This window comes from Pseudorasbora parva, chromosome 10, assembly GCF_024679245.1.
Source record: "Pseudorasbora parva isolate DD20220531a chromosome 10, ASM2467924v1, whole genome shotgun sequence".
Lineage (NCBI taxonomy): Eukaryota > Metazoa > Chordata > Actinopteri > Cypriniformes > Gobionidae > Pseudorasbora > Pseudorasbora parva.
The window spans coordinates 38,667,006-38,685,624 of record NC_090181.1 but is presented as its reverse complement, the minus strand read 5'-3'; the positions used below and the strand labels follow the sequence as shown (position 1 = coordinate 38,685,624).

The following is an 18,619-nucleotide window of genomic DNA, read 5'->3' as shown; positions in this document are numbered from 1 at the left end:
TTGTAACGTTTTTAAAGTAAAAAGTTGCTATTATTTTTTATTTATTTATATTATGTCTTAAATATTATATTAGATAAACTGAACACAAATCTTAACACACAAAAAATGAAAACAAAGATTGAGCATTTGAACATTTATTTTTATGACACAATATATTTGTTTTTTACTCAAGCATCTCAGAATAAACCTTTTTTTCATAGTACATAATATATATTACACAATTCTACACTGTTATGCATGATTCAGATTAATCAAACAAACCCCAAAACACACAGAAATGGTTTAATTTTATCAAATGTTCCTTAAAAATCCCCTTAAGTAGCAAAGGCATCATATACTAGCTTGGGTTTGCTTTAAAAAAAATACACAATCAGACCAAGGGGAATAAATTGAACTAAGTTGAAAGTTATTGCACAGCAGGTACATGACAAAATAAATGTAACCTCTATAAACATTGACAACTGTCTCTTTGGCCAGTTGTCGGTCAACCATTCAGCCTGTGAAAGTTAAAGGGCTTTTTCTTAGTCTTCCACTTTCAAATTTCAGAAATCATGGCTCTTCCACTAAACTGTTGAAAACTTTTGGTTGTTCCACAGTCTTTACACTGCAGTGCAGAGGTCTTCTGTGATCCGTGGCTCCTTCATGAGACAAGGGTACAAAAAAATAGGATGAAATGTTGGAAGTGTTTTAACAATATTGTGTGTTGAAGTCAGGATGTAGCATGTATAATAAAGTTGTGAAATTCAGTTTCTCATGTCTAAATTTCTGACATAAATGATACCCTGTCACAATCAAATTAATTAACCATTTTCAGTTCAAAGTGTATACAGAAATTAAAGGCAAGCACTTCATAGGGCTTCTCACACTGAGCTTATCGTCATTCTAAACACACTTTTAACCTCGGGTAAGGTAACATTTCACACTTTTATATTTACGTGCTTTGGACAGTCACTGAACCACTGTGCACTCTATATAAATAATAAAGTCAGCATTGAAAAGGAAAAACATCAAATGCGAACAGAAAACGCAATTGCAGCGAAGAAGAGACCATTTAAATTATTGTATAGTCTGAAATGTCCATTCAGGATAAACTTGTAATACAAGGACATGCAAAGCTTGAGCATTTATGAAAACATATGTGTGCAGTGCAGTGTCTGTCAGTGACCCTGATACTGCACATATGTTATCCCATGGTTTATTAAAGTACAGTGTGGAACGGCAGTGTTAATTGTTCATCTCAGGTAAATGATGATCAGTGTGAAACATGAAGCAAGATAACCCAAGATTCTGTATATCCGGAGTTTACTATTTCAAGTGTGAAAAGCCCTCATTTTTTTATCCTAATGAAGGGAAGCTTGTATTTTTAAAAAAATTACCTTTTCCTTCTTTTTCTTACCATTAACATGAAGATCATACTGTCAATAGAGCCATCCAACTGTTGTGGAACAGTCTAAAACAATTGAACATTATAGAATAGAAGAACATTCCTGGAAAATGTGACATATAACAACACACTATCTGTATAAGTAGCTTATGTCTTTATTAGAGCCTTTTAAAACTAACCTTGTTTTTGATCAGCTTCCATTATCCTGGGTGACATTCTGATTGTCAATTTACTGCAACAAAATCAAACAGATATATATAATGCTTGGTTGTGTACTTAATTTAATTTTAATGGGACACATTCAAACACATGAAATAGTGTTTGCATTTTGTTAGCTTAAGCACTATATGTATATATATATATATATATATATATATATATATATATATATATATATATATATATATATATATATATGTATATATATATATATATATATATATATATATATATATATATATATATATACACTTGAAACTTTATAACCAACTAATTCAAAAGGGACAACAAATAAATACTATTTCTTGCTACTGTGTATAAACAAATAACTCAAAACCTTCATACCTCCATGGACAGCTACTTTTTGAAGTGAATCTAAAGGTGTACTGTGCCATCTGGTCAGTTAAAAACACTGGGCAGTGGAAACTGTTGCAGAATGTCTTGCATTGATGTACATGAAGTAAAGCTGATCCTCTCCAAATCGTAATGCCTCAATAAATTAGTGGGAAAAACACATAAAACACTGGTCAGTATCAGATAAAAGCAAAAAAAAATACGGCGCCAGCAACAAAATAAAATCACAAACAAGTTACTTAAACCAAGACCATATCAACAGACGCAATAGACATCGTAAAGCAGAGCACATTAGAAAAAAATAGAGCCACGTTCTATAAAGTGTTAATACAACAACGATGGATCAAATACACAACACAAATAAACTTGATAGATTAAAACCACAACACAGAACAGCTGTTTACCGTGTTCTCTTCTTCCGCCGTGCCGATTGTTGTTTTCGTGAACTCCGCCCACTTCCGGCATGAGACTGTGGCATGGCGCTGTTGTCCTCAGACCGTTGTGAGTGACGTATATGGGTTCTGCGGTTCTGCAGTTGGTTATTATTGGTTCAGACAGACGCCTCGCGTTCGCTTATTATAATACGAGCGCCCTTATAGGTCGACGTCGGGATTCCAATACTGCGCGGTGTAGGGCGTCGCGTCGCGTCAAACAAGAACGTTTCATCGACTAATGTGCGTCAAAAGCATGGCGTTAGACTCCATAGTCAGAAAATAAATGGATGTTCCTGTGTTTTTGCGTCCTGACTCCTGACACACAATGTAGGCTTAACGCGAACACCACTTTAAAGCGGTTCAACACACCTGCTGGATTTCTGTCTGGCGTTTTTTTAAAGAGTGCGCATGTGCGATATCTAAAGTAACACAAAGCAAAGGTGTTCAGAAATCTGCTCTATTTTCAACCGGGGCTAGTTGTCACTAAAGTGCTATATTTGTTTTGAAGGCCAAATGTTGCTTGGACACAAACTTTTAAGATTTCAGTGTGGTTTTATTGTGTTCACATATTTATCCAACTGCTAAAAAATATGACATTTTACTTTGGAATAGAAAAAAAAGTATTATTAATTATTCTAATTATTCTGACCTGGATGTGTTTTTTCATATTAGCTGTGCTCAATTAAAACAGTGTCGTATGAACAAAAAGAGAGAGAGAAATAAATAAATAAATAAATAAATAAATAAATAAATAAATAAATAAATAAAAGAAAAGGAAAGCAGTTAGAGCGAAGAGCACCTGCAGTGGGACGTCCCTTGTTCTCATTGGCTGTTAGACATGTCTGTCGTGCTATGACGTCATGTGGGCATTGTGTTTGAGGAAGCGCAAGAAACTGCATCAAGTCCAGAACAAATCTGACTTTATAAAACACCTCAACATCACCAACGAGTTTAATGTGACTGGAGTGAAATTATACCTTTTCCAACGTCCCGAAAGGTACGGTAATGTTTCGTCCTTTTCGTCTTTTTTGAGTTCCTTAATGGCTAAGTTTGGCCAAAATCAGTTAATGTGATCAACGGAATTCAGTGCTAGACTGACAACTGTTTTTACTTTGTTCTGTGCTCTTTTTTTGTAGTTTTTCCATCGAAAGGACGTTAAGAATTGCATTTTATTATAAATGAGTTTTAATCAGGCCTGTATTGATTATTAATCAGCTCCAGTAAGTGATTCACGACTCAGTATGTTATGCGATCTGTTCAACATAAGGTTTTTTTTTAAACCACGTTTTCTCCTCTGGCACTTCCCTGTATCACTTCCTTTGTGTGTGTGTGTGTGTGTGTGTGTGTGTGTATAATAATATATGGAAAGTAGGGAGTTTTTCAATTATAATACCAAAATCTTCGTATAAGGAGTACAAATAATGCTTTGTGACTTTTCAACCCTCCTTGAACAGTCATATATAACACACAGATTACATGGTTCTACTATTCATATTGTTACATGTAAATACTTAAAATATTATTAAGTACACAAGCATAGTCTTCACACATATTTGCACACCTATCATATTGATACATGTAAATACTAATATATGTATATATTTTGAGTTTATTCTTTAAATTTAATTTACTACTTTAATTTGTTTACTGCTGTAGAATAGCATCATAGCAAGCATTTCAATGTAGAAATGGTCACTGACATATGCATATGACAAATAAACTTATAAAATAAAATAATGTTTTTTACTTATTTATAATTAATGTCATTTATTCTTTTTAAATTTAAATAAAGTATTGAAATAAGATAATAGGTGATACATTTTTTTAGGTGAAAAATCCCCTGGACAGCCCAGTATTGACTAACATTTGAAATTCTTTCACTTCCTTGAGTTCAGAGCTTTTGGATTAAATATGCAAAAACCACTAGTTATTATAAATAAATACACTAAATTCTAAATGATATTAATAAATATTTCCAAGAATGTTTATCGATTTTAACTAAGACACATACCGTGTCCATGCATCACCAATGGCATCCTACCAGCGTTAACCTCTATTTCTAGTTTTATTTTGTACAAACCATGGAAACACGAGACACTTTTATATATTATGTGTTTTATTAGACAGGTGAGTAACTGTTTGGATCATTCATTGACAGAAAACGAATCATTGATATATAGCTCAATACAGTTAGTTTTATTGTTCAAATCTCGTTTTCATGTTTTACAGCAAGACTGTCAAGACTTTTGATTAGTTGTTGCAGCCTTATTACTAACCCTTACATTTAACATTATTTCAACCCTGTCATCGCGATAAGTTTGTAATCAACTGAGTTTATTAACTTGAGTATAATCTGATAGCCTCACTAAAGCCCCTTTCACACTGCGATTCCGGCAAATGCACGGATAATGCGACCCGGCATTTGTTCCCTGGCCGCTAGATTTGGTCCATTCACACTGCCAGCAAAATACCGTAATATGTGCGCTTTCACACACAACCTGTAACGGTCCCAGATCGAGTTGACACGTGACATCTGGATGTGACGTATAATGGCGAGCGATCTCAGCTTCAGCGCGGATAGTACCTCCGTGAATTACTCCGGAGCTCCATGCTCCGTGAATTACCTCCGGAGCTCCGTGGTCTCGACTTGTGTCCAGTTTGCGCACATTTCTGCTTGTTTAATTTCAGTTTCTTTAGTATACGAACACTCTGCGTTTAAAACACCGACTAGCTCTTCTGGCACTGCAGGGTTGTATTAATGAAAAAACAAGCTCTAGGAGTCGCACGATAACTACGTTGCGGCATTAGTTTTGGCTTTTGTTCACACAGCGCTCGTCCCGGATCGAACCCCGCAATGTTACTAGGTCCCCAACCCGGGTTCAATTCGGTAATCAATTCCGGGACGTGGTTGCTTTCACACGGAAGGCGACCCGGCAATGTTCCGGGAATATTGCGGGTCCGACGTGCAGTGTGAAAGGGGCTTAAGCTTCAGTGTTCAGTGACATGAATTACAATAGCTAAAATATTTCACATTTTAAAACAGAAACTGAAAAGAAATTCAAAAACTGCTGTTGAAAAGACTTAGGCCTTAGTCCACATGTACACGGGTATTTTTATTACCAGAGTTTTTCCTCCTCCATTTTAAAAAACAATCGCGTTCACACAAGCACTGTTTAAAACAAAATCTGTCCACATGAGAACGCCAAACTACGCTATGATTGGCTGCCTGATTTCCACATGGGTCCCATCCACGGCACCGATGCACATTGCACTGACTGAGCGATGTTATGGGCTCAAGTGAAACCCTTCTCCTTTACTTTGGACTCAGTGACAGGTAACTGTATATACACGGGTGCAGGGCCGAAGTGGACTGTAATAGCTTCACACACTTGCTTTACTATTTTGTATTATTGCATTCTGTCGCCTTTGTTCTGCAATACAATGAAATAACTGAACATGTATATGTAGGCTATACATGTGATAACGCTGTTAGAATCCACCGCATAGACTCGACTCATGTAAATCAAGAGGAGATAACGTGGAAAATCTGACGTCAAACAAAGGAGAGAACGGCGTACACTTCGACTTAAAAAGCAGAAATCTCCGGTTTCACCATCTACACGACAACGTTGTAACTGGAGTTTCTAAAAATCTTCACCCTGGTCGGAGTTTTCAAAAAAAGTCTGGTTTCAGTAACCAGATACAGCGTTTGCGTGTGGACGAACAGCCAAACCGCGTAGAAAAAGCGGCGGTTTTGAAAATACCCGTGCTCGTGTGGACAGGGCATTAGTGTATGTTTGTCCAAGTTCCAAGTTCAGGATTGGTTGGTAATGGTTTGTAACAGTCAAAAGTTAATTAGTCAAGTCACCTTTATTTAAATAACACTTTTACCATGAGGTTTTTTTCAAAGCAGCATCACAGTGTTAAACAGGAAAATAATGCAACAGAATTTGTTTCGGATGTACAGCCGCTCTGGAGAAAACGGTGATGTCATCAGCTCATTTCATTGATCATATAGTGTGGGCAGATCAGTAATTTAATTCATATAATTCATTAAGTTTAGCAATTCAATTTATTTGGATATTTAGTTGAAAAGCAAGCCAAGCCAAAGGGGACAGTGGCAAGGACAAAAAATCCATCTGGAATGACGGAGAAAAATAAACCTTGGGAGAAACCAGGCTCAGTCGGGGTGCCAGTTCTCCTCTGGCGTATGATCCAGTCCCTCCAGTTTTTCGCGATTCCGCGATCGCTGAATACAATGCAAAATCAAAAAAATGTCGCATTTTTTTGCGATCCTGCATAATTTGCCATTTCGACGCAAAATAATCACAAAAAATGTATTTTCAATAACAAACAAAATAAATAAATAAATATCTAACTATTTCTAATTTATTTAAAGCTTAAATACATTGTTATTTAAGGATTACAGACGTTGGGGTGCTTGCACAGTGTGTCTTTGTAAAAGCGAAAGTAAATCTTTCTCGCCTGTCATCTCGTCTCGCATAGGCCTAAGTGCCAGGACCGGACGAATTGATTACTCTAGATGGATGAATGACCAAATAAAAGTCTGATATGCCCGATAACACTAAAAAAAGAGTTAATAAAAGCGTTGTATACCACAAACTCAATTGGCTCCTGACACACGGTGACGGACCGATGTCAGGCGGAGGATTGTTTGCCGGCTGTCAGTGCTCGCGAGTATACAGATCTGTTCTATATAGGCTTATGCCCTTGAACAATCATAATCAAATAGCCTACACCCATAATTATGTCTAAATGTCCGTCTTGGCAGTGTCTTGAGTGAATAGGTTTGGGAAGTGTGTCAGTAGGCTATTGGGTCCGTGTATTACTGTAGGCAGTAATCTTTAAAGTGAAAGCAACCTAGGCTACCTATCAAATAACAACCACTGAAAAAAATAAAATAAAAATAATAGTAGCCTGACTTAAACGATAAAAAAAAGACTTAAAAAAGCATTTTTGTATTTATTTATCATTGTAGTTATTTGTCCTCATATCATTTGTTTATTAGTTCTTATTTTATTACTGACTGTTTGCTTGATTACCGTAATTAATTATTTGAGAACTTTTTATATAGCCTAAGGCAATTGCTTATTGCTGTATTTACTTTTCCCAGATATTTTCCCACCCTAAGCGATCATGTTATTAAAGCTAAAAGTACACCACTGGCCTTTTTTTTGTAAGATGCCAAAATAAACAAGATTTGTGCATTTTGTTTGTTCTATTGTTGTGTATAACTAGTGTGCATCTAACATAATACATCATATGGTAAATGTGGTATCTTAATTATTTTAAAAAAAACATCGAAAAATTTTGCGCAAATTTCTGGAAATTAACTCAACAAATTCAGTCATATTGATAGCAAAAATCACAAAAACATATCATGAAATCCTGGAGGGACTGATTATCAAACAGTGTATTATTCTGGCAACCTTACAGGTCACAAGTCATATTAGATCAGAATATTCGAAAGATCGGAGGCATCATAGCAGAGACGGGTTTATTGAGGATGCAGTGTCGATTAAACTATTATTAAATATGAATATTTGAAAAGATCGGCATCATCACGCTAGGGATGGGTTTACTGAGGATGCTGTGTCGATGAAGCAATTTCATGTGGGGAGACTAAATACAATTAGTATTGTAGACTGCTGAAAAGAGCATCTGTTGGAGGTAAAAAATTTCACTTTAACAAAAGGTAGTCTGTCTGTTATAACTTGCTTTTGTATATTCACAGTGAAGAAAGTGACTTCCACATTCCCTGCCACAGGATGCAGATCAGCGGTTGTCTGTACGCTCTCATCGTCTGTAGTGGATTAACCCTCTCTGTGCCAGCACTAGAGTCTGGCAACGACGCACCGGCACTCCTCCTGGTCTCTTTTGATGGCTTTCGAGCAGACTACCTAAACAAATACTCATTTCCCAATCTTGAAAAGTTCATCTCCGATGGTGTCCTTGTACATGAGCTAACCAATGTGTTTACGACGAAAACCTTTCCCAATCATTACAGTCTCGTCACAGGGCTGTATGCGGAGAGTCATGGGATGCTTGCCAGTATTATGTATGACCCAGTGTCTAAAAAGCATTTCTCAATTAAAAATGACAGTGACCCTTTCTGGTGGGATGAAGCCATTCCCATCTGGGTGTCTGTGGAAGGGAATGGCTACAGGGCAGCATCAGCTATGTGGCCAGGAACAGATGTGAAAATTCATAACCACACATTAAAATACAAATTTGAGTACGACTCAAAGGTGACCTTCCAAGAAAGGCTGGGAAACCTGACACAGTGGATGATGAATGACAGTTACGTTAAGTTTTCCTCTCTGTACTGGGAAGAACCGGACTCGAGCGGCCACAAATATGGCCCTGAGAACACTACAGAGATGGCCAAGGTTTTGAAGGAGGTGGATAGTCACATAGGATTCCTGATGCAGCAGCTCAACAAAACAGGATTATGGGGGAAAATAAACGTTATCATCACTAGCGATCATGGTATGGCCCAGTGTTCACAAGACCGTCTTATTAAACTGGATGACTGCATTGCTCCGAGCAGCTATACAGTGGTGGATCTCACTCCTGTGGCTGCCATCATTCCATTGGAAGGTAATATATGTCATTGATACTCCATTTAAATATTTTTTTAATTAATAGAGTTTGCCTGACACCATGAACTTTGATACAGTACATGTATATTCCTTCCTTCCTTCCTTCCTTCCATCGGATCATAGGTCTTTCCATGTCAAATCAACCAAATTTTGAAAACTTCCCTTCTATTCTATTAATAAAATGAAAGATATTTAAAATCTAAAAGGGTATTTGGTCAAATGTGGGCAACTTTGCATACAGCTGATACTTTTTTCTTTTAAAGAGTAATGTTTGAAGACCAAAAAAAACTAGAAATGTATCTGTTTTCCTTCATATCTGTCTGAATTCCAAAAATATATAGGTGCTGGTCATATAATGAGAATATCATCAAAAAGTTGATTTCACTAATTCCATTCAAAAAGTCGATTGTGAAACAATCGAGACGATTGTGAAACAAAACCCATTTTAAAAATGTGGGGGAGATTCACAAAGAGTGGACTGCAGCTGGAGTCAGTGCTTTAAGAACCACTACACACAGACGTATGCAAGACATGGGTTTCAGCTGTCGCATTGCTTGTGTTAAGACACTTGAACAACAGACAATGTCAGAAGTGTGTCACCTTGGCTAAAGACAAAAAGGACTGGACAGGTGCTGAGTGGTCCAAAGTTATGTTCTCTGATGAAAGTAAATTTTGCCTTTCCTTTGGAAATCAGGGTCCCAGAGTCTGGAGGAAGAGAGGAGAGGAGAGGCACACAATCCATGTTGCTTGAGGTCCAGTGTAAAGTTTTTCCATAGTCAATGATGGTTTGGGGTGCCATGTCATCTGCTGGTGTTGGTCCACTGTGTTTTCTCAGGTCCAAGGTCAACGCAGCCGTATACCAGGAAGTTTTAGAGCACCTAATGCTTCCTGCTGCTGACCAACCTTATGGAGATGCAGATTTCATTTCCAACAGCACTTGCGCACAGTGCCAAAGCAACCAGTACCTGGTTTAAGGACCATGGTATCCCTGATCTTAATTGGCCAGCAAACCCGCTGACCTTAACCCCATAGAAAATCTATGAGGTATTGTGAAGAGGAAGACGTGATATGCCAGACCTAACAATGCAGAAGAGCTGAAGGCCACTATCAGAGCAACCTGGGCTCCTATAACACCTGAGCAGTGCCACAGACTGATCGACTCCATGCCACGCCGCATTGCTGCAGTAATTCAGGCAAAAGGAGCCAAACTAAGTATTGAGTGCTGTTCATGCTCATACTTTTCATGTTCACACTTTTCAGTTGGCCGAGAATTCTAAAAATCCTTTCTTTGTACTGGTCTTAAGTAATATTCAAATTTTCGGTGATACTGAATTTGGGATATTCGTTAGTTGTCGGTTATAATCATCAAAATTAAAATAAATAAACATTTGAAATATATCAGTCTGTGTGTAATGAATAAATATAGTATACAATTTTCTCTTTCTGAATGGAATTAATAAAATAAATCAACTTTTTGATGATATTCTAATTATATGACCAGCACCTGTAATTTTTCCAAAGTTCGTGTGAAAATTTCAAGATTGAACTGGGGACCTCTAGGGACACGGAATGCCCCATAATTAAAACATTATATTATGTATTAAATAGATAAAATACTTCTAATCCGTATTTTTCCTCAAAATTATTTGTTCTTTTATTCACAGATAATTCCACCGTTTACAAAAACCTGTCCAGCTGTCACAAACACATGCAGGTGTACCTGAAGAACGATATTCCTAACAGGCTGCACTATAAAAATAATGAAAGAATTCAACCAATAATTTTAGTGGCAGATGAAGGCTGGACGATTGTCCAACATGGTGGACTCCCACGACGTAAGTGTTCCTTGAAGGCAGTGAGTAATTTTAAAGGTTACATTAGCCTTGAAATCTTATTTTGATTAATATGTTCATGTTCAAAATATGTACTATTTAATTTTTTAATACAAATGTAATGGTCTTTGCAAAGGCAAGCATCACTATTGATTGCATTGTTATTGTGGAAATTTGCATTTGCGTTGACACCCTTTTATGCTATTTTAAAGGTTGCTAATTTTGTTTTGGAGATGTCCTACTATAGTTTTCCAGGTGTCACTGTTGGCTGTAGTAGATACAATATATTGCCAAAAGTTTTGGGGACACTCCTAAATTATTAAATTCAGAACACCTTTGGGATGAATTAGAGCGGAGACTGTGAGCCAGGCCATCTCATCCAACATCAGTGCCTGACCTTACAAATGCACTTCTAGAAGAATGGTCAAAAATTCCCATAAACACACTCCTAAACTTTGTGAAAAGCCTTCCCAAAAGAGTTGAAGCTGTTATAGCTGCAAAGGGTGGGCCAACTCCATATTAAACCCTACGGATTAAGAATGGGATGTCATTAAACTTTGTGCATGTAAAGGCAAGACGTCCAAAAACTTTTGGCAATATAGTGTAGCTCTCCAAGACAAGGGAAATTCAGGAACCGTAATTAATTAGAAACTTGCAGGAATAAATAGGGAACTCAAACGCAGCCAACTAAACACTTGTGACAAACAATTCAGGAACAAGGAACTAATGGGTCCTGCACACTGTGCGCTTTTTTTCAAAATCCTTTGCGAATGTCCCTTGTCAGACTGTACGAACATGATCGCCATGTCACACTGTAAGATCTCAGTTGACATTAATGTCAGACTGCACGATAGTGAAGGCGCGCTAAAAACGGACGCGCGCAAGAAAACTCACCCGGAGTTTTATATCATCAATGAATGACGCGTTCAGTGACAGTGAGCTGAATTACACGCGGGACTGAAATGCTGGCTACAAAGAAATCTCTAGTACTCGTTTTGGTCATAGTTTGTCTTGAAAAACGGAGATATTTGACTGTCGTCGTAGGAGAAGTCACACTGCAGGATTGTGTGCCAAATCTTCTGACACTGCCAGAATTTCGTCTGAGGTAAAATTTGATCGCAGCGCTCATTAATCGGCTGCCGGTGAACATGTCAAACTAACGACCAAAGACGTCAGATTTTAGACTAGGATCTGAGGAATCTTTTAGGATTTGCTAAATTTGTCCCAGACGGCCAAATGGTGGCCAAAATCGCACAGTGTGCACCCGGCTTAACTGAAATTTAAGATTAAATACACAGAGCGAACAAATGGAGAGACTAGACAAACCTGAACAGAATACTCCAATCAATCAGTAACCTATGAAACAAACAGGTTGGGAACAGAGAAGAACTGAACTAATTAACAAACTAGAAAACTAACCAAGAAACTCGAGCATGGTCAGAACAGAAAAACAAACTCAAAATGTGAGTTTTGCTCACGTTTGACACAGCCCTTCTGAAAGGCATGTCCTCGCGCTGTAATAAGCCCAACGGGGAGGGGAGGGTGGGTATCCAGGAGGCTGATGAAGGGCTGGAGAAGGGGTAGGTCAAGGGGACTTAGGCATGACAGAAATCCTCCTGGGTGATAACGGCAAAACAGGAAGACAGGGAGGTGCTGGGAAGGGCCTGCATCACTGGGCAGTTAAAAGGTTAGTTCACCCAAAAAGGAAAATTATGTCATTAATGACCCACCCTTATGTCGTTTCTTCAGAACACAGTTTAAGATATTTTATATTTAGTCAGAGAGCTTTTCTGTTCCTCTTAACTGAAATATTAACTTAAAGACAACAACTTAGAAAGACTGAACTCAAACATAAAAAAAAAATCTTATTCTGCAAAATACAAATTGCATGTGATAAAATATGTAGCGGAGATCGATTCACACAGCGTTCGTCTCGCGCGGCTGAGCCTCTCCCGGCAGAGTTCAAGCATCTGTGGACTCGTTCCTTCAGCTCTGGCCATCTTGCTTACAGTCCGCCATTATCTTTCTTTGTTTTCTTCATTACAGTTAAAGTAACCTGCTTTTCGCCAGTCCCTCACAAGTTTCTCTTCAATATTCTTTCTTCTGCTCTGTTATGCACACTGAGCGGGCGCAAGCGAGTGCACGCGGCTCCCGCTCTGCCTTAATGCGACTTATAGTCCAGTGCGACTTATATGTTTTTTTTCCTCTTCATGACGGAAAATACGTTAAGTAATTATTGACAGAATTTTCAATTTTGGGTGAACTAACCCTTGTGGCGTGGTTTGTTCTTGCTGTTTAATTGGCAAACTGGCAGCTCCAGTTGTAATCTATCTTGAACTCTGCCAACATCTTAATCAATTAAAAAGGAATTTATATCTGTATGATATTAAGCTTTGAGCCACATTAAACCAGCAGTTTGGAAAATGGATGAATGGGTGAAAAGCAGCAGACGCCATCTTCTAGTCAGATGCAGGAATTATTTCGGTGCGGCTGTCACAGTGCATTATGGGTATTCTCTAGCCGTTCTCTAGCCTTATTGCGGTGCATTGTGGGATTGAATGAGTGCACTTGGTTAGGGTTAATGTCCACTATGGTTTCAGATACCACTACAAATGGCAGTCCCCTCAAATAGTGGCCTATTTAAAGGGTAACTAAACCCCTGTTCACAGCCTAACTCCGCCCTCTGGCAATATTTGAAAAATGCTGCAAAAGTGGGCAGAGCCCAGCGGAGACAGAGGGGACGAGACGAGGGTGGGGCTGAGTGTTTGTGTGTGTGTGGGGGGGGGGGGGTGTGCACCTGAGACCCGTAGTGACAACTTGTTTGACAGTTGTCAGACTCGCAAAGATGGATAGTGACTGGAGTGAGGACAGTAGTTTTGCAACAGAGCAGTCATCTAAAGTAGAGGACTTTTCTCCACCACCTTCACCTGAAGTGGAGGAGGGTGAAATGTCTGTAGACACAGAGTTTGTTGGCTCAAACTGCTTTAACTCCCAATGCCGATGATGCTTTCATTCATTCATTCATTCATGATAGCGAAGCAGCAGCGCAAGAGAGAATGAGATCACTAACTAATCTATGAAAACTGAACAGCCATATCCTTATACTGAATGCCACTAAAAAAAGCAAAAAGCACAGGACCAATAAGTTCAAACCTAATAGCCTGGCTATTACAACAGATTTCCTCATATTAAATATTCCTCATGCATTAAATAAAAGTTAGACTACATACGCCAGCAGTCTAGCACGTTACGGATTTGTTGTTCGTTACCACGGCAACCATTTGCGTGTCAGGGTTTGTCTGAAAGCGTCTGAGGTATGAAAATTATCTGTAGACATGACGGGCGGCAAAAATATCAAAAGAAAAGCTTAACATGTACTTACAACTGCATTATTTATCTGTATTTTCTTCATTAGGATGTTGAAAGCAAGTAAAGAGAGAGTTTCATTCATAATGTTTCATTATGCGCTCATACTGGACTGACTGAAGCCGTTCTCATCATGTGATCACGGGAAAATATTTCTTAGGGCGTGTGCCAGGGGCGTGGATAATGAAGTACCATCCTACCTCAAGAAGTACCACAACGTCCAATAGGAAAATTCAACTGCAGTAGCCAACGTTCAACCTTAAGAGGGTAGCACTAAGACGTTTTTACACCATATATTATAGAATTAAAACACTTTATACCCAAATGTCAAAATATTTACTCTAATCAATAAACAGCATTAATAAAGCCCCAGTCTTGCAGGTCATTAAATAAAAAAAGTTGGTTTAGGGTTTAGTTACCCTTTAAGAGTTTAGGGTGCAACTTCAGACACAGCCAATAACATTTATTGTGCACTTTGAAATTTTGCAGACTTTCACATTCACAAACTGCAATATTACACACTAGATGAAAGGTAATATCTGAAAAAACATAAGAGGGGGACACTTTTAAAGTGTTTTTCATCTGTTGTTTGTCTTTTGCAGAGGGTGATCATGGCTATGACAATAACCTTCCCAGCATGCACCCCTTCCTGGTTGCCCATGGGCCTGCGTTCCGTAAAGGCTACAAGATGTCGAGCTTTAACAGCGTGGATCTCTACCCGCTCATGTGCCACCTTGTCGGCATCGCTCCAGAGCCCAACAATGGCAGCTTCGCTCACGTGCGCTGTGCGCTAGTTAATGAGCAGTGTGGAGAGCTAGCGTTAGCGGTGGGCATCGTCATTGGCGTTTTAATAATCCTGACCACCTTCACCTGCCTATTCAGGCTGATGAAGAACAGAGATGCCTCGTCTCCACGTCCATTCGCCCGCTTGGAGTTAGATGACGATGCTGATGATGAACCTTTACTTGAATGAAGTGTTATTGTACACATGCAAAATGATAAAGGAATAGTTCTACCACACATTGGAAAACGCATGAGGGTGAGTAAATGACTGCATTTTCATTTTCAAGGTGAACGGCTCCTTTTAATGCTGAAATGGTGCAGAGATGACAATCATATTGAAACTGTAAGAGAGAAATGTAACTGTTGTAGAACCAGTAAAACACACTGTAGGCATAATAAGGTGGTTCTAAACAACATGACAAAACATGTTTTCAGCCTCAGCTGTTGAGCTAGGTATACTTTAGTTTTTAAATGTTTAGTGCTTTGTCTTAACCAGATTATAAGATCTCTGCACAACACCAATATTTACAAAAAATAAAATAAAGGTTTTTTGAATGTGTTAGATAAGTTCCTATCCTCACGCACAAGCATGCTGTTGTTGTGTATAACAGATTTCAGAATGATTCATTTGTACTTTAACTTCCAATAATGTTATTTAGCAAGCATTTAAATGTCATTTTATAACTATGCATCATATATGTTACTAGTCAGGTTACTGAGGTACGCCACGTTTATACTCATGAACTGATTTGCACTTCCTAAAAGCATGGGAAGCCTAAGTAGATCATAGAGTGAAATGCAATTGTTTCTGTGATCCACTTACGCTCACCATGCTTTTAGTTCACCCAAAAGTGTATATTTGTCATCATTTAATGTCATTATCTTCTGTGCTCACCCTCAAGTTGCCCCAAAGTTTCTTCTGTTGAACACAAAACAAGATATTTTGAATAATGTTGGTAACCAAAAAGCCACGGTTACCAAAATACTATGGTCAATGGATGCAACTGTCTGGTTATCAACAATCAAAATATCTTCTTTTGTGTTTAACTGAATTTCATACAGGTTTAGGACAACTTAAGGCTGAGTAAATGATGACAGTGTTTTCATTTTTGGGTGAACTGTCTCTTTAAGGTTTGTAAACATGATACTGAGGTTACTTGAAAATGCCTGTACTGATTTTGCCTGTAGTGAAACTATTTATTAAGGCATGTTACATTTTTCTCATGCCAGGGAATACACAACCAACTCAAAATGAATATTTATTTATTTTCTTTCGTTTTTTTGGAGGTTGCTTGGTCTTTTTTTCTTTGCAAAAGAGACATTTAGATCAAATGCAACTAGGTCGCAGTGTTGCTCTGAAAGGGATTTCAAATTTCAATTTTTTTCCTGAATATTTTTCTAGGGTTTAAGAGGGCTTTTTACCCGAAGATCGAATGTTTCTTGTAAAGCAGAATGATTTTGAGAGATACTTGTGTGTGTAAATAAACTGTAAAGCTTTATTCTTGCTTGCTGCACTATAATCTGTGTACGTTCAGATTTGGGATAAGGGGATCTGCTGCTGCTTTAGTCATGTTTTAAAACCAGTGAGTTTATTTAAAAGAGATTTTATTTTTCCTATTTAATTATTTGTTCCTTTAATAATGGTGTTGCTCATTTTAGTGGACAATAGCAACATTATATTGCTTTTTTCTTTTTCTTTTAATGCTGCTGTCTTAAAATGCCATTGAAAAGTAATTTCATAAAAATATTTCTTGCTGTCTTGTCTGTACATTTAGCAATGGTCAAAATTATTTTGCATTAGTTTTTAGTTACTGAAAAAGAAGGTTACTGAAACAAGGGAAATCATCATCATTATCATCATCATCCTTGCTTGTGTGGTATTTGGCTGTCAAATGTTTATGCTCGTATGTTCAGAGTTTCTGAATCTTTGTGAATCTATGCAAAGCAAGAACTAAATGGAATTTTTTCTCACTCAAAAATGACATGACATTTTGTCATCAAAATCAAATAAAATATCTATTTCAGATATTTAAAGAGTGTTTGTTTTTTAGTGTGACTGATATGCTGATCAGGTATACCCAGTTCTTTTTTTGAAGTCTAGCAGCCACCAGAGGTCTCACTTCGTTATTGTACAACTACAGGTTACTGTACTCCCTTTATATATCATGACACTGTGGTGAAGAAAATACGTTGATTATATCAAGGTTTTTATGTATTGGCGTTCATTTATCACCTGATACTTGCCTATTGTCATATTATGAGCAATAATTATTAGCAATGCACTATTGCCATATAAACAGGAGGTTTTATCTGCATTTATTTGATCAAACATACAGTAAAATAGAAATATTATGAAATATTACAATTTAAGTTAGTGTTCTATTTCAGTATATTTTAATATATAATGTATTCCTGTGATGCAAAGCTGAATTTTAATTTGAATACAGTCAAACCAAAATGTATTCAGACACCTTCAACATTTTCTCACATTATCAGTTTATTCACTATATGACAAGAACTCAGAGTTAAACTATGTCAGAACACCTTAATCTTGATAATGTCAGATAACTTTGATATAAATGTATATGTAATGGATTACAATCTAATCGGCTGTTAAATTTAAATTTTAGTACACAATTAGATCATACCAATTTAGGTCAACCAATGACTAAACAATGCTTCATTTTGTTCAGTCTGTGTTGTAAAAGGTCACATTAGCGATTTAAGAAAAAAACACTTCAGCAAACCATGGTCAGGTCAAAGTGCCTGTATAATTTTGCTCCCAAATCTTTATCAATATGAACTGGTAGTCCCCTGCTGGAAGAATTTTTGGGTATAATATGTCACAGCTTACTTTTATTTTGCTATCCTCACTCATTAAAATGAACTCTAGTTTCCTCCACCCATTAGTGAAAAAGGTGTCTGAATAATTATTGGTTAGACTGTTAAATTTGCTGCTCAAGAAATTATCGACACTAAAAACAGCTTATTTACATATATTTATTTTAAAATTGCTGAATTTTGTGACATCATTTATAAAACTCTTTGTCAACTTTGATCAATTCAGTGCATCCCTGCTGAATAAAAGTACTAATTTCTTAAAAAAAACATTACTGACCCAAACTTATATATAATATTATCTTATTAGAATTGTAGGTAACATTTTATTTTGTAACAGTCATTGTTACACTTTACTGTAGTAATAACTAAATTATGCATAATTACATGCAATTAGCCCTCATCCTTACTCTTACCCTATACTAAGTACATGTAGTTAATTAATATTACTCAGTACTTAAATGTATAATTACACTGTAATATTATGTCTAAAATAAAGTGTAACTGAATTTTATAATGTGCGTAGTCTAATATGACGTACCACAAATACTTATTGAGTTAGTTGGTGTTCAGCGCAGAGCAACAGTTTAGTGTGTGACTGTTACTGTACAGTCCTGAGGTCAGTAATCATGTGTAAATGAGTGTTCAGGGAGGTTACGGCTCTATATTTAGAGAGCACTTACTGGAATGTTTTACCCATAACCCACCCACACTGAACGCCATCCGTTAAGAACTGCCAGATGATTAAGAGCTTGACTGGGGTCTGAGAGACAGTGACCCCTTAAA

General features: G+C 37.3%; 1 protein-coding gene and 1 long non-coding RNA gene across 2 annotated transcripts; one reads left to right on the top strand and one right to left on the bottom strand.

The window, feature by feature from the left end:
• Positions 1–118: 118 nt before the first annotated feature.
• Positions 119–2,501, bottom strand: LOC137091533 (uncharacterized). Its single transcript, XR_010908098.1, has 5 exons — positions 2,362–2,501; positions 1,949–2,093; positions 1,564–1,616; positions 1,397–1,450; positions 119–638 (listed from the first exon to the last, which is right to left on the bottom strand). It is a non-coding gene; the product is annotated as an uncharacterized lncRNA (long non-coding RNA).
• A 727-nt stretch (positions 2,502–3,228) lies between these two features.
• Positions 3,229–17,023, top strand: enpp4 (ectonucleotide pyrophosphatase/phosphodiesterase 4). Its single transcript, XM_067456042.1, has 4 exons — positions 3,229–3,388; positions 8,147–9,012; positions 10,679–10,849; positions 14,815–17,023. The coding sequence occupies exons 1-4, from the start codon at positions 3,252–3,254 to the stop codon at positions 15,183–15,185; spliced, it is 1,545 nt and encodes a 514-aa protein (XP_067312143.1). The 5' UTR covers positions 3,229–3,251; the 3' UTR covers positions 15,186–17,023.
• The last annotated feature ends 1,596 nt before the right edge of the window (positions 17,024–18,619 follow it).

Excerpts from the sequence above, each read along its gene's own strand:
- enpp4 (XM_067456042.1), top strand. The coding sequence starts at position 3,252 with ATGTGGGCATTGTGTTTGAGGAAGCGCAAGAAACTGCATCAAGTCCAG. Across the intron at positions 9,013-10,678 it reads TGCCATCATTCCATTGGAAG|ATAATTCCACCGTTTACAAA; the intron begins GTAATATATGTC and ends TTTTATTCACAG. Across the intron at positions 10,850-14,814 it reads ACATGGTGGACTCCCACGAC|AGGGTGATCATGGCTATGAC; the intron begins GTAAGTGTTCCT and ends TGTCTTTTGCAG.